Source organism: Zeugodacus cucurbitae, chromosome 2 (assembly GCF_028554725.1).
Source record: "Zeugodacus cucurbitae isolate PBARC_wt_2022May chromosome 2, idZeuCucr1.2, whole genome shotgun sequence".
NCBI lineage: Eukaryota > Metazoa > Arthropoda > Insecta > Diptera > Tephritidae > Zeugodacus > Zeugodacus cucurbitae.
Genome location: NC_071667.1, coordinates 23,402,199 through 23,416,019, shown reverse-complemented (window position 1 = coordinate 23,416,019; position 13,821 = coordinate 23,402,199). Strand labels below are relative to the sequence as shown.

At 39.0% G+C, this 13,821-nt stretch overlaps 3 protein-coding genes across 6 annotated transcripts in view; 2 read left to right on the top strand and 1 right to left on the bottom strand.

The window, feature by feature from the left end:
- The window catches only part of LOC105216700 (serine-rich adhesin for platelets), a 134,385-nt gene that overhangs the window by 84,680 nt on the left and 35,884 nt on the right, over positions 1–13,821 (top strand). The window lies entirely within an intron of this gene.
- LOC105216690 (metallo-beta-lactamase domain-containing protein 1) lies at positions 44–1,892 on the top strand. The gene has a single exon (XM_054225833.1). The coding sequence runs from the start codon at positions 122–124 to the stop codon at positions 806–808; it is 687 nt and encodes a 228-aa protein (XP_054081808.1). The 5' UTR covers positions 44–121; the 3' UTR covers positions 809–1,892.
- LOC105216689 (uncharacterized) overlaps positions 2,953–13,821 on the bottom strand; it is a 34,459-nt gene continuing 23,590 nt past the window's right edge. For all 4 annotated transcript variants that reach the window (XM_011191304.3, XM_054225824.1, XM_029043140.2 and 1 more), the window contains exon 2: positions 2,953–6,306. In XM_011191304.3, coding sequence (XP_011189606.1) covers positions 3,526–6,306 — 2,781 coding nt within the window. In that variant the 3' untranslated portion in view covers positions 2,953–3,525. The remainder of the gene's footprint in view (positions 6,307–13,821) is intronic.

The following is a 13,821-nucleotide window of genomic DNA, read 5'->3' as shown; positions in this document are numbered from 1 at the left end:
ATATATTTGGTTATTCAGCTGCACATCATCTGTAAATCAACATTTACCGCCTTTATCAAACGTCTGATTGCGTCTTACCCTAATAAAATTTATAAAAATTTTAAAACCACTTCCAACTAGGATGAGTACTAAACAAAATGAAGTACATATTTTATTCACGGGATATTCCAGACCAGATAGTAATGATTCCAACGCCATGCGCGCAAATTGTACCTGTACTCTGATACGCACACGCAATGGACGCAACATCATCGTTGATACCCTCACCGCTTGGGACGGAGATCGTCTGTCAGAAGCTCTTCAAAACGTACATGGACTTAAGACACAAGATATACATGTAGTTGTTTGTACACATGGTCATTCTGATCATACAGGTTGTAACTACCTCTTTCGTGCGGCACAATGGCACTTTATGGGCGCATGTGTTTCCAATCGTGACAAATATTTAGATTGTCCACTAACCCGTGGTGACTCGGAACCTTTTCAATTGTGTGGTGATGATGTGGTTGTAGTACGAACCCCGGGTCATACCCTCAACTGTGTATCCGTGTTGGTACGAGACACTAATCTGGGAGAAGTTGTTGGAGTTTGTGGAGATTTATTTGAACGTGTCGAGGATATAGCAGATCCCACCATTTGGCTGGAAGCAGGCAGTGAAAATGCGGAATCTCAGCGGAGTCAACGTTTGCGAATGGTGGATTTATGCAATTACATCATACCTGGTCATGGTCAAGGATTTGCCGTAACCGAAAATATGCGGGAAAAACTGCGACAACAAGTGAATTCCAACAACGCGAATAATCAATAACATAATGACAAGCACGATTGATGATAGCAGTTGCGGAATAAAAGCCGATGCCAAATAGTGTGTGTCGAAAACTCGCCTGCGTCAAAAATTTGGAAATAATTTCATTGAGGTTTTGTTACTCATAAATTACATATTCTTCAAATTAGTATAATCTTGTCCCAATTACCACAATATCCCATTCCGATTTCCCATCGCTCGTCTTATAAGATAAAAATCTTATCAGACATAAAAACCTCTGCCTGAAACTTACATTATTCCATTCTCTGAATGGGGCCTGCTACACCTTCAATATGTATCGTGATATTTGGATCGCGATCTATTTTGAATATTGATGGATTACTTCGCGACTGCTAGACGTTCAATATATATTACGTCAATATTTATACGATGTTGTTAGTGTTTTCATAAGAAAAAATATTTAAAGAATTTATTTGTTTATTTTTTCGTAAATTTTTTCATAAAATTTCGGAAGAAAACCTAAGAAAATCATGTTTGGCTATTGTTTTTGCTCCCACAGCAATTCATTATTACTGTATCCAATATTTGGACGTTATCAAAAAACCTTTGGCAGATGAGTTGCATAGCTCTGGGAAAGATTCTATTTTAAACAGTATAATTCATGTTCATTTATTAGAATAAAGTTTATTTTAAAATTTTGGCACTGTTGTATTTCACCAATTCGGACTTGTAAATCACAAAATATGCTACACATTCAATTTTTATCTCGCGATCCACGATCCGCGATCTGGATTTCAAAATATTTAAATATTTTGTGATATGGATCGTGATCTATCAATATTGCATGCTAAACGTTCAATAAATATCGCGATACAGGAAATATCACGATAAATACTGAACGTGTAGCAGGCGCCAATAAGTAAACCCTTTTAAATGAAAGCCAAACGGTTAAATTTTAAAAACAAATCTGTCATATATTTTCTCTTGCTTGGGTTTTCACCATATTTTTATGTTTTCTTTTTATAAAACATTATTATAATTTCTTAATATTTGTTCCATTTATAAATAAAATAAAAAATACTAATACTTATGCCTGAACTATGAATTACATTAATTATATTTACCACTACTCTATAGAAATACATGAATCCTTCATTATTTTGAAATACGCACTTGCAGTGACATAGTTAATGCCAAAACATAACTGTTTATTTATGTATAGCGTAAGGAAATTGTCTTTAAATATACATAGTTCCATATATATGTTTGTACATATGAACTTATTTTAATTATATATAACTCTCACAAATGATTTTGAATAATATATACGAGATAATATATGTATATTTTATCTAGTTAATTTCACACTTGATTCTTGATCGTTAGCTTGACTTTTAAAAGCTATATTATTTACATCAGTTTCAATTATATATTATTATTAATTATGCCAAAATCTTATTATATACAGTGTAAGTTATGTATTTACATAGCTATAAAATTTGCTACATATATAATTTATGTATTTATTATATACATTTTAGAATTCTGCTAGTTTTACTATAGTGTCTAACGAGTATGAATTACAGTTTTGAGTGAAAATATTGGCAATAAATGTTTAAATTAAATTTATGCAAAAGTTTTAAAGTAAAAAGTTCTAATGTTGTATGTGTCTTTTGTGTACAGGCGCATACAACAGAATAACTTTTTAACATACAATACTAAAAGCATTTGACAGAATTGAGTTTCTGAAATGTTAAAAAAAAAAAACAAAAGCCTTTTCTTCAAAAATAATATTGAGTTTTAAATGCAACCGCTTTTTGTAGCTTATGGTTGCACAAAATAGCCAATAAATAGGTGTATTTATTTGAAACAATTATAAAAAATAATATGTCAACAAATTTTATATCTTTGCAATCTGTTCTAGCAAGGAGAGCCGCAGTTGTTAGGCGCATAATTGGAAAGAAATTTTTATTAATTTAATTTAATAATAATTTAATAAGAAATAGGGTTTTAAAAGAAAAATAACTAATTTAAGATTTTCCTATTAAAAATAACATTTGTTCTTAAAGCATTTCACAACTAAAAGCAAAAAAAAAATCAATTATAGATATTTTTTACATATCTGCAATATTTTACAGAAGTAAATTTTGTCTGCATAATATTGCAAATTGTAAAAACATAGTAAATTAAGTACAATTCTGCTTCTGTATTAAGTATTTTAAATTCACAAATAAGTACATTTTATGACAAAAGAAGATAATTTCTATTCAAACTATGCGCCTTAGCTGCTGCTTTGTGTGCTACTTGCTGCACATACAGTTTTTATACAGTTTCGAAACAAAAAGTTCACAACCTGACCATTATACACTTAAGAGAATTAATTTAACTTGCAGTCAAATTTTTAATACAAAGTAGCATATATGGTTGTACAAATCTAACAAATACATATGCATGTATGCTAGTGAAAGAGCGTCAGAGCGCTGCGCTCACTCCCACATGGAAGTTATGTACATATACAATGTATCTTAACATATTTTCGGCTGTTAAGTGTTTCCGCTGCTTGCTGCTCAGTGGCTTAGCGCACCCGCTACTCGCCACAACGTATGCCATGTTCTCCATGGACACCAGGCGTCCGGCGCCATTAGCGGTCATAAACACCAGCAAGGCCACCTGTTGGCGTTGCAGTACGTACCGCCGTCACAGTAGTATAAAGCTCGGCACCACGTCTCCTGCATTGTTTCGCTGCTTTACAATTGATACTAACTGCCGACCATAATGTGCGCCGGTTGTTCCAGCTCATTGTCGTGCACGGAGGAATAACGTGACGCCGCGACCACTGGCGTTAGACTGCTCTTGAAGAGCTCATCCGAATTCAATTTACAGCTGGGCACTAATTCGGTGAATTCTGAGCCCAAACCGAATTCCATATCAAGAAAACCGTACTCCCACGTCGAGGACGCTGAGGCGGCCGCTGCATTAGCGCTCATGCTGCTCACATACGATGAGGTGAGCGAATGCGTCGCTGAGGAGATGGTCGAAAGCGTGGTGAATGTGGCCGTCGATGAAGAGGTACATGTGTTGTATGCTGCACTGCTGCTGCTACTGCTCGTGGTTGTTGCACTGGCGCTGGTGCTGGAGGCAGATGTTGATTGCACGGTGGTGAAGGTGCCACTGATAGCAACAGCCGATGCTTGTGTTGTGCTGTCCGACGCGCTGGCGTTCGTTGCTAAAGCAGCTGATACGGGCACCGGTGTTGCGGTGGCTGGGCTGGCTATCGATAACGCGGGTGGCAATATGGCAAATAGGTCGTTGTTGTTGAGCGGATCCAACGCAGATTGTGATGACAAACTAAGCACCGAACTCCAGTTGATGGAACGTGTTGAATCGTCGTCCGCGTAACCAGAATCACTATTATCGGCGGTGGCAACAGACGTCGCGGCGGTAGTTACTTGTGATGCCGTACCTACGCTACTGGTTGCGCTTGTTAACGCCGCTGTGGAGCTTATGTTCTGCATTGGCGCTGCTGTTGTTATATTTGACGCACTCATTGTCGTTGAAACTGTGTGCAGTTGTGTTTGCGTCGTTGCCGGTGTTGGTGTTGTTGAAGACGGCGCGGGCGACATTACTGGTTGGCAGGGAAATGGAGTTGCGCGTCCAGATTGCGACTCCCGGAAAGGATAGTGGTCGTAAGGATGTATTGCCGCTGCGCCATTCGTAGAATCACAGTTATTTACATTAATACTACCAACGCTACTGTTGAGTGCAAAACCGCCGGTGACTGGCTTCTGTAGGTGCTGTGTAGGTCCGCTCAAATAAGGCGGCGGCGTGTCGAGCCGTTCGGGTTGTTGACTCTGATAGTGTGGTACATGTTGCGTGAAGTGCTGTGGCGGTTGTTGTTGTAGTAGCGTTGGCGGTTGATGTTGCACCTGATAGTCCATGTTGGAGAGACGCGCACAGTTCATCACAGGCGGCGCATAGTCCTGGTGCTGTTGATGCAGCATGGTATGTGGCTGCTGGGGCACCAAGAGTTGTTGCGGTGGCTGTTGTGGACTCAAGTGATGTTGCAAATGATGCGGCGGGTGCAGATGCTGATGGTATTGATGTTGTGCGGCTGCGGCCTGTGCAGCTGCTTGATGCATCTCCTTCGCTTCGGTTTCGATTTCGCGATCGATGCGTTTAAGGGTATTGCAGATGAGCACCGAGCGGTAGAGGGACTGTTCGGATACTTGTCGGAAACGCGATAACTTGAACATGGAGAGATTGCGTATCTTCAAACGCAGATCCTTGTAACAATTCTTATTCGTATTACACCATGTACCACGGCCATCACAGCAGCGTTTCAAAGGATGACGGGCGTCAAGATTCGCGGCTGCTACATGTAGATTTCCGAAAGGCGGTGGTGGCACAACAGGCGTATTATTCACATTGGGCGGCGGACTGCTGCAGCCCAACTCCAAATATGATTTACCATTCTCAGCGCAACGTATTGTCTGCTGTTGTTGTGGCGGTTGCGGTGTCTGTTGCTGTGGCGGCGGGTATGCCGCTTCGGGTGGCACATAAAACTGCTGACCGCCACTAGTGGGTCCGGACGTGCTCTGCCATTGCGTGAAACCATTGCTGCCAGCCATACGCATATGCTGCGGACTGCCGGTACGTGAACAATTCTGTTGTGGGTATGGCTCGGAGTAGTAGTTGGGACGAGAGCCATAACCATGCGTCGCGGGCGCATAACTGCCCAGACGCTGTTGCTGATGCGTCGCCGTATTCGCTGCTGGTGGCGGTGGAAAAGTATGATAACGCAGTGGACAATATGTTGGTATTATGCTTTCCTCCTCTTCATAGTCATCCTCGAAATCATCATCATCATCGTCTAACTCATCGGCGCTGAGCAGTGTTGTCGCCAAAGTGGAGCGTGTCGCAATGCTGCCCCACGGATCACTCGGCATGGCGACAGCCTGCAATTTGGAAATGCAGTCGACTGGTTCTGTCGCAGCATTAGTCCAGGGCTCGCAACAGGGCACGGCAGCGACCTCCTCCAACTTGGCAATACTGTCTTCTGGTACGGGTGTGGTGGAGGTGGGTGGCAATGGCGTTGTGGCAGCCATTTCGCTGGACATAGGCAACAGCGAGGCGACCATTGATGGTAACGCTATAGTGTTGGAAGCGGCTGTGCCGCTTGTGTGCTCAGCGTTTTTAGTAACTTCTTTACCATTGCTAATACTATTGTGGAGGCCATTGCTATTAATACTATTACTATTGCTATTTATGCCGTTGTTATTATTCACATTTGTTGTGCTTTTCGTGCTCTCTGTTGCGCCATTCGTTAGTGCACGCAAACTGGCGTTTGTGTCTTTAATATTGTTGCCATTCAATTGTTGCTCCTCAATGGCTTCGATGTAGTTGTTATTATTAATTGACCATTTGCCTGTCTTCAATGGTGGCGGACTGTTTGTATATGTATTAGCATCCTTGCCATCGAATGTAATCTCATGTTTCCGCTTGGTAGCGGCTGTAGCTTGTAGACCCATTGCTGAATTAACCTGTAAGCAGAAGAAGATGGTTGAATATTAGTTAGATTCGTTAATAAATCGTTTTACTAAATTTAAAATTTTAATAAAAAATAGTTCAAAATGTTTTTTTTGTTGTAATTAATCTCATTTAAAAAAATTTGAAGTGTAAATTAAAACGCCAAACAACTCATAAAGTATGTATGAGGAGCAGACCAACTTCTCGGGTTTGATCGATAGAGAAAGGACAGAGAAAGCTTAAAAGGATTACATTGTCGCAAGAAAAAAAGCCGAGCACCAACTTGTGGTGCAGAATTACCGTTAAGTGTATCGCGGAGAGTGGCTTTATCGGTACTATTTCATCGAAGTGATGAATTAATATGACCGATCGTTTGAAGTAACGAAAGCCCGTCGAACTTCGTAAAAAGTTTTAAAAACTCCAAAAAAGTGAAATCGCTACCAAGCTTTTCTTGTCAGGAAGAATCAGCTTCGCATATTATCAATGTGGGTGTGGTAAGTCCACATTTGGTTTTTTAATCTGCTTGCTAGTGCTATTCTGCTAAATGCAAAGTGAGGCACCGGAAACAACAGCCAACTGTCAACCGGTCGCTTGCAGACACTTAGCCAGACATTTGTTGTCGTCGTCGTTGATGCTGTCCTATCTGCCGTATGCGCGCACAACTCCAAGCCGGACCCAAAATCGACGCATCAAATACTCCAGTATACTCGTATAGGGGTGCACCCCGGTTCCTGCTCTTATGTGTCGTGTTTTTTTGCTTTCGTGTGTTGCTCTTAAAACTCAGACTCAGTGCTTGCTTCAGCGCACATCTGTAAATACAAATACACTCCGGTTGTGTGCCGCTGATGTGCACGTGCATTTCGTCTGTGAAAGTGACGTTGATGGTGGTGCTAACGTAAGGCATTGCTGCCTAGCGCACAGGACGACAATAGCTCTAATGGTGGTGGATGTGGCCATTTCATCCCTTCAATACAACGCATTCGAAATGTGCGCCGGTGCCGCCGTACCCTCTATGCGACGATTCGACTCGATTCTCTGCAAGCCGCTACGTAGCAAAACAATGAAGACAAATACCAACAACAACAATAAAAAATAAGAAAAACAACTGCCGTTGCAATGTACGACGACCCTTTTGCCGTATGCTGTGCAACGTCTACTGTCGTATCTGCTTGCCTGCCTGCCTTGCAGCTTACGCTCCCTACCTTATTCCGTCTGCTGTTGGTTGCCGGTCTGCTTGCCTGCCTGCCTGTTGGTTGGCATGCATACACTTCGTATATTTTTAGAAAATAATTTTAACGTCGCCGCGACTCACAACCATCGCTCGCCGTATACTCGTTCGCGCCGCTCCCTCCGTTCGTGCGTTCGTCCGTCCTGCCGGCGCACAAATGAATGCGCGTCTGGTTGCATTCAGACGAAATGCGACGCACTGGCGGCGGCTGGCATCTGATATTTATAAATGTGTTTTTCGTACGGTGCGCTCGGTCGGTCGGTACGTTCCCTTTTTGGTAAACGTAGTGTTGGTGGTGGTGGCAGCGTTGATGTTGCACGTTGAACGGTTGGTTGGTTGGTTGGTTGCTTGTGCGCTTCCATGAAAACCGAAATGAAATGAATGAAACCCAAAATAAGGAAGACTGACAGAAGCAAACAAATGTGTACAAAGGTCTGTATATGTGTGTGTGTGTGTGTTTATGGAGCGAACGACCCGGTCGTTCGTCGTTCCGTACTGTGGTACGGCGCTGTACTTAAGCATGCATTCTGGAAATATTGAAGAGGGTACACAACGACATGTAGTATGACGTTCTTGCCGCCCTCATCGTTGTCGCTGCTATGGATTACAGAAGAAAGCATTTGCCCTGTCATTGCTTAAGTCGTTGTATATTCCTCTGTATGTACATATGTATGTTTGTGCGCCAGTTTGGTATTGTGCAGCTGAAGTGCGTCTACTCCATATGTCGATATTACTTATAAGATACGAAATGTATTTGTAGGCTTGCTTTTGCTCGACAATATGTTGTTGTGAACAGCTGGAGTGTGTTCTTCAATGCTCAGCTGTAATTTTATAGCGTATTTTTGGGAGGGGAAGTAATTGGGAATTCTAAACAGTCTTATAAGCTTTTAGAACGTAGCAGTAAACGAAAGCAATTTAGAAGCTTTTTGCGGTGAGCTTTTGTAATATTTTAAATTAAATTAAATATCGGTTTCAAAAATTTCAAGTATGTTTCCTCGAGCTAATCAGCTTCCATAGTATTATATAGCAAATATCTAAATATTTCTTCACCTTCTATATTCTCAATCCCGTATTTTCGAAAGTGTTGATCTGATAATTCTGTTTCTTCGACGCACTAATGCTTTCTCAGCAATCTCAAGCGCACATATGTAGGCTATACTAATGCCTGTCGAGCAAAAGCAACAGCGGGCCATAAGTGGCATGATCGCACAGCAACAGTATGCATATTTATACAAACATACATATGACTCAAGCATACAGCCATTGCTGCTGACATAGAAAAATTTCACTCGCCAACAGTCGTTTCTTGCTTTATTTTCAGGTTCAATTTGCAGCGCCAACGCCAGCTACATAGCTGCTGTTGGTGCGGTGCCCACGCTCCATTTTCGTTTGCTTTGCTTTACTTTGTCTTGTTGCTATTCGAAATTTACTCGAATTTATTTTCATTTTTTCCATTTCTTGCTTTTTAGAATGCTACATTTCATGCACATGCATATATATACTGTATGTGTTCATATGTGCGTGCTTGAGTTTTTTTTATTGAAGCATTTCTTGTTTTCTTGGCGTATTTTCGATGGCGAAGACGATAGCAGTGACGGTGGCGACGTTCTTGTAGTTAAATGTGTGTGTAGTAAATTTTAGCTTTTGGGACTTACACACGTATTACATATCTACATTTTTGTCTTTCCATTTGTACGCGGCTACAGTGTGTTTACTGTGTTGCGTCGTTCCCCAAAAATATACATACAAACAGCAAATTAAAGCCAAGCATTGCTGAGGTGTGGTTGCATGCATACATACAAACCACCAAATTCAAGTTTGTATGTACATTTAGGTTCGCTAGTGGGTGGGTGCGGCTAAGCGTTCTTTAGCGTTTGAACTCATTGTTGTTGCCAGCTCTTAGTTTGTTGGCTAACTAACATACATACATACATTCTGCTTATCGTCATTCGTTGACTTTTTTCGTAGGTGCCTTTGCGACTTTTGGGTCGAGGTTCGTTTCGATGTCACCACAGAGTGCATTAAAGCAATTGCTGTATTTAGTTTTAGTGTTGTTACCAGTGGGAAGTGATTAGTGTGGCATTATACAAGTATTTGTTGCTGATTTAGGTTGCTAATAGAAAATGTAGAGTCTCCCGTTTATATGAAATTCAACATCAGTTTGATTAATTAAATTTATTAATTAAATTTATATTTATTATTATTGCTATTATTAATTAATTTAAAAATATTTTTATTATTTATGTTATTTTTTGCTATTAATGGTTGTTTTGTTTTGTAAATGCTATTTTTTTATTTCTGAAAAATTAATATTTAATTTTAATTTTTATATTTTATACAGTTGGATATTATTATTGTTAATCAAAGAAATAATTTTAGTATTAAATTTTTAATTGTCTTATAGTTTTACTTCAAATATTTCGAAATTTTTATTTAAATTATTATTAGTTAATTTTTTTATTTTTATGTTTAATGTTTTTAATTTTAAATTTAATTTTTATATTCATATTTTTTATGTTTTGTACTTTATTGTCTGTTTTTGTTTTGTTTTATTTATTCTCTACACATTCGATTATTTATCCACACAACTTCTCATCCGTTTCAACATTCTTGCGCACACCTTCACATCTACTCTACCCTCAATATGTACATACATATATGTATCTCGTTTATTTGCTTTACTTGAAATTCTTGCTCATTTTATTTCTCAATATTTGTGTTCTTTGTTACGCTGTTTTTGTTTTTATTTTTATTTTTATTTATTTCTTCGCCAACCGTCTGATATGCGTCATTGCTGAGTCACAGCGCTTTATTGCGAATCACTGGCGACTTTTTGCTCGCTATAACGCGGCTATAGACTGCTAAGTGATTTTGTAATAAGGGTTTACCCACGGCTTGTAGCGGCCACAGTGCATTTTCCAGAGCAGCTACGGTCGCGTCAGCTCAATGAAATTCTTAATTCCTGCTATATGTTTGTGGCATGAGTAAGTCTTGCGAAAAATAGAATAAGAATGAAATAAGAAATACGGTTGAAGACGCGCAATGTACTCTATATACATATGCATGCAACAAATGGGCCTACGTAATAGCCTGCATCATATATGTATGTATGTATGCATGTGCCTGTCCCCCTGATTCACGCTGATTTATTACTGCACTGCCAGACATCAACGACTCGCACATTCACGCGACTTCAATTCAATTCAAAAGAAAAAAGCTATAATAATAGCTTATATGAGGGTGCAAGCGGCTGTCGAAAGCGTAGGCAGCAAACGAAGCCATCAAGCAGCGTGGAAGAGCGTAATAAAAAGCAATTTTTGGCGCACGTGTTCTTCACTTCGACACACACAACACAGCACCCAGGTGCCGCCAGATATACTTACGTCCTGTACACCACCACCCACCCTCACACTGTCATTCAGCAATTTATCTTTGCAAGCATCTCGGCATGCATCCCGTTCCATAAAGTGCAACAACAGCAAAACGAAAATTGTACGATTTTTCAAGGGTAGCTTTACGCGCTGTCACACACACGCATACAAATATACATACATACATTTGAAGTAAATATATCGTAAAATATATTTTTTTTATTTCTAAAACTTCAATTGCTTTTGTTGTATTGAAAACAAATATTCTGCGCGGGTGAATGAATTTCCTTCACTTACCGACAAGTTCCCCGCCGCTGTGGCATGACAAATCTTCACAAAAGTAAACAATGCAAATTCAAGCAAAAATATTAGTAAATAATTAAAAAAAAATCATATAAAAATTGTTAAAAATATTTAAAGAAAAATAAAAAAATATACATACATATGTATGTATGTTTGTCTGCATGAATATGTATTTATTAAATATTGTGTGCGATCGCAAAACAAGTAAAGAAAATAATAAGAAAACGAAAAAAAAATATAAAAAAATTTGCAACGCCAAATTTATGAATGGTTTATACATAAGGTAGTCAAATGCTGCCTAATCGTCATTTAACGCAAGAAAAACATATAAACCAACAAGCAGCTTCATTAACAACTGTTACTCAAATATCAAAGCAATGTTTACTACACTTCCCCACGCGTTCACACACCGTGAATCAACTGAAAAAAGTTAAAAAGCTGCGCGTCACTTGATTATAAATTAATAATTTTATGACTTTTTTGCTAACTGTATACATATATATTCTTTGTATTTATCAGCTGTTTTTGCAAAAAAAAAGGTCGCACTTTACCGCACGATTTTATTTATAACAGTTTGTCATGTTTACCAAATAACACTCAAATCTAGTTCGTTTGTAGTTGTTGTTGCTGTTGCCAAACATAGTTTGCAACACTTTCATTTTTGTCAATGAAGTTGTGAGTTTCTGTGTGTGTGTGTGTGGGCGCTAGTCAAGTCAATAACCCGGAAAGAAAATTGTAATTAAAGGAAACAAAATCTCGGTCTTCATTGGCGCACATACACACACATACTCAAACACCTACACAAGCATCGATTGCATGCGCTCCCACTCTCAAATAGAGCACTTAAGCACGTTCACTACACTTTATATAGTATATAAATATGTAAGTGTTTGGTGTTTGCTGCTCGTTCTTTTGTTGTTTTTATTTTGAGAAAAAAAGCGAATGTAGCCGCAAGACAAAAACAATGAACAGCGCAACAACAACATGACTAGTTGGAAAACTATGCGAAAAAGGAAGGAAGTGCGCACGCTACAAACTGCAGCAGTGAGGATGACGCCAGCAATACAAAGATGAATGATAGAGAGGCATACTTTTTAAAAATAAAAAAAGAAACTCACACTGATTACATGAACCTTTTAAGTTTTGTGCCAGAGAGAGCCATACCGGCGCAGACAATAAATATTTTGAAGGTCGTTGCATAAATTTGTCATATCAAAGCAGCAATAAAAAAATGATTGAAACAAACAAAGCAAAACAAATAAATGATGTATTGAAAGGGTTTGCTGTTGTTGTTGCCGCGACGTCGCAAGTAAGCGCGCTGTTGTAAATTCAAGAGCAATAAAATAAAAGTAAATAAAAGGGCAAATCATTGAAATGTAAAGGAGTCGTGACGGCATCGTGTAAAGAAATGAGAGCGCGCGTTGTAATATTTATACATATACGTCATTACGTATTGCTGTATGTAAGATTCTGCAAAGAGCGCACGAAAGCAAAGCGGAGAATGCAAAATTTGCATGCTTATACTTCTAAGTAGCACATCACACGTGGCAGGGGAAATACATATTTATGTGTGTGAGGTGAAATTCGTTAGTTGAATCCCCACTTAATACACAATAACTGCTAATCGCTGACGAGTGCACATCACTAGCGAATAAAAATTTGACAGCAGAAAATTAAAAGGCAAACATTTAATTTCAATTAAACGGCAAAAAAGTGCATAAAATCTTATTGTTAAGCAAAAAGTTTACAAACAAATAAAATACAAGTGATTCTCGCCGTCAAATAAACCTGAAAAGCGCGCGGCCACACAAATGCCTTGAAGCACGTGCGTACACACCATTTAAATGCGGGCATTTCTGCTTTGCGAATATTAAAAGCAAATCATAATTCAAATCGCTGGCACTTCGCTTAGCGTTTGCCTACAATCTCTTAATTAATCACACATTAATTATATAGCAATAAAATTTTCTATATTTTAAGCGACTCAAGACATACACAACAAGAGAACAGCTGTGGGACGTTTAAGAAAATAAAAACGTCATAGTTTGTTTATATTGTCATATACTCGTGTATAGTTTTTGTTGTTTTCTGATTGTTAATGACATTGTCATTGTTACGCATCACATTATGAATTCAATAACGGCATTAATATATGTATTTAAGTGTACAAATGTCTGTCTGTTTAACAGGAAAGCCAACAAACACTACGACAAGGCAGCGCAGCTCTGACAGCTGATTAAATTTATGAGCATTGTTGAAAACGAAACCGAGAGCGCGCATAGACAAATGGCGATGACGAAACAGGTGGCAGGCAATTAAGAAAATCCCAACAGCTCATACATAGAAGTGTTTGCTGCAAGACACACATTTGCACAAACATACAGACGCACTTGTTGTTATTGTTGTTGTGCAGTGAAATGCCGCCGGTGACTTATGCGTTCGGAATGACAAAGTGAATGAATTCCGCAATGGAATGTAAATATGTATGCGCGATTGTGTGTATGTGTGTATGAAAAAAATGATTATCGCCAATCACTGGCGCACATCATTGAACGATTTGGACTGATTGTTAATTGTTAAGAGCAGAGTGTTTGTTTACGTTTCAAGTAAATAGTGGTAACAAGCAA

What these genes read in the sequence shown, in the direction of transcription:
- LOC105216690 (XM_054225833.1), top strand. Translation starts at nt 122, where the DNA reads ATGAGTACTAAACAAAATGAAGTACATATTTTATTCACGGGATATTCC.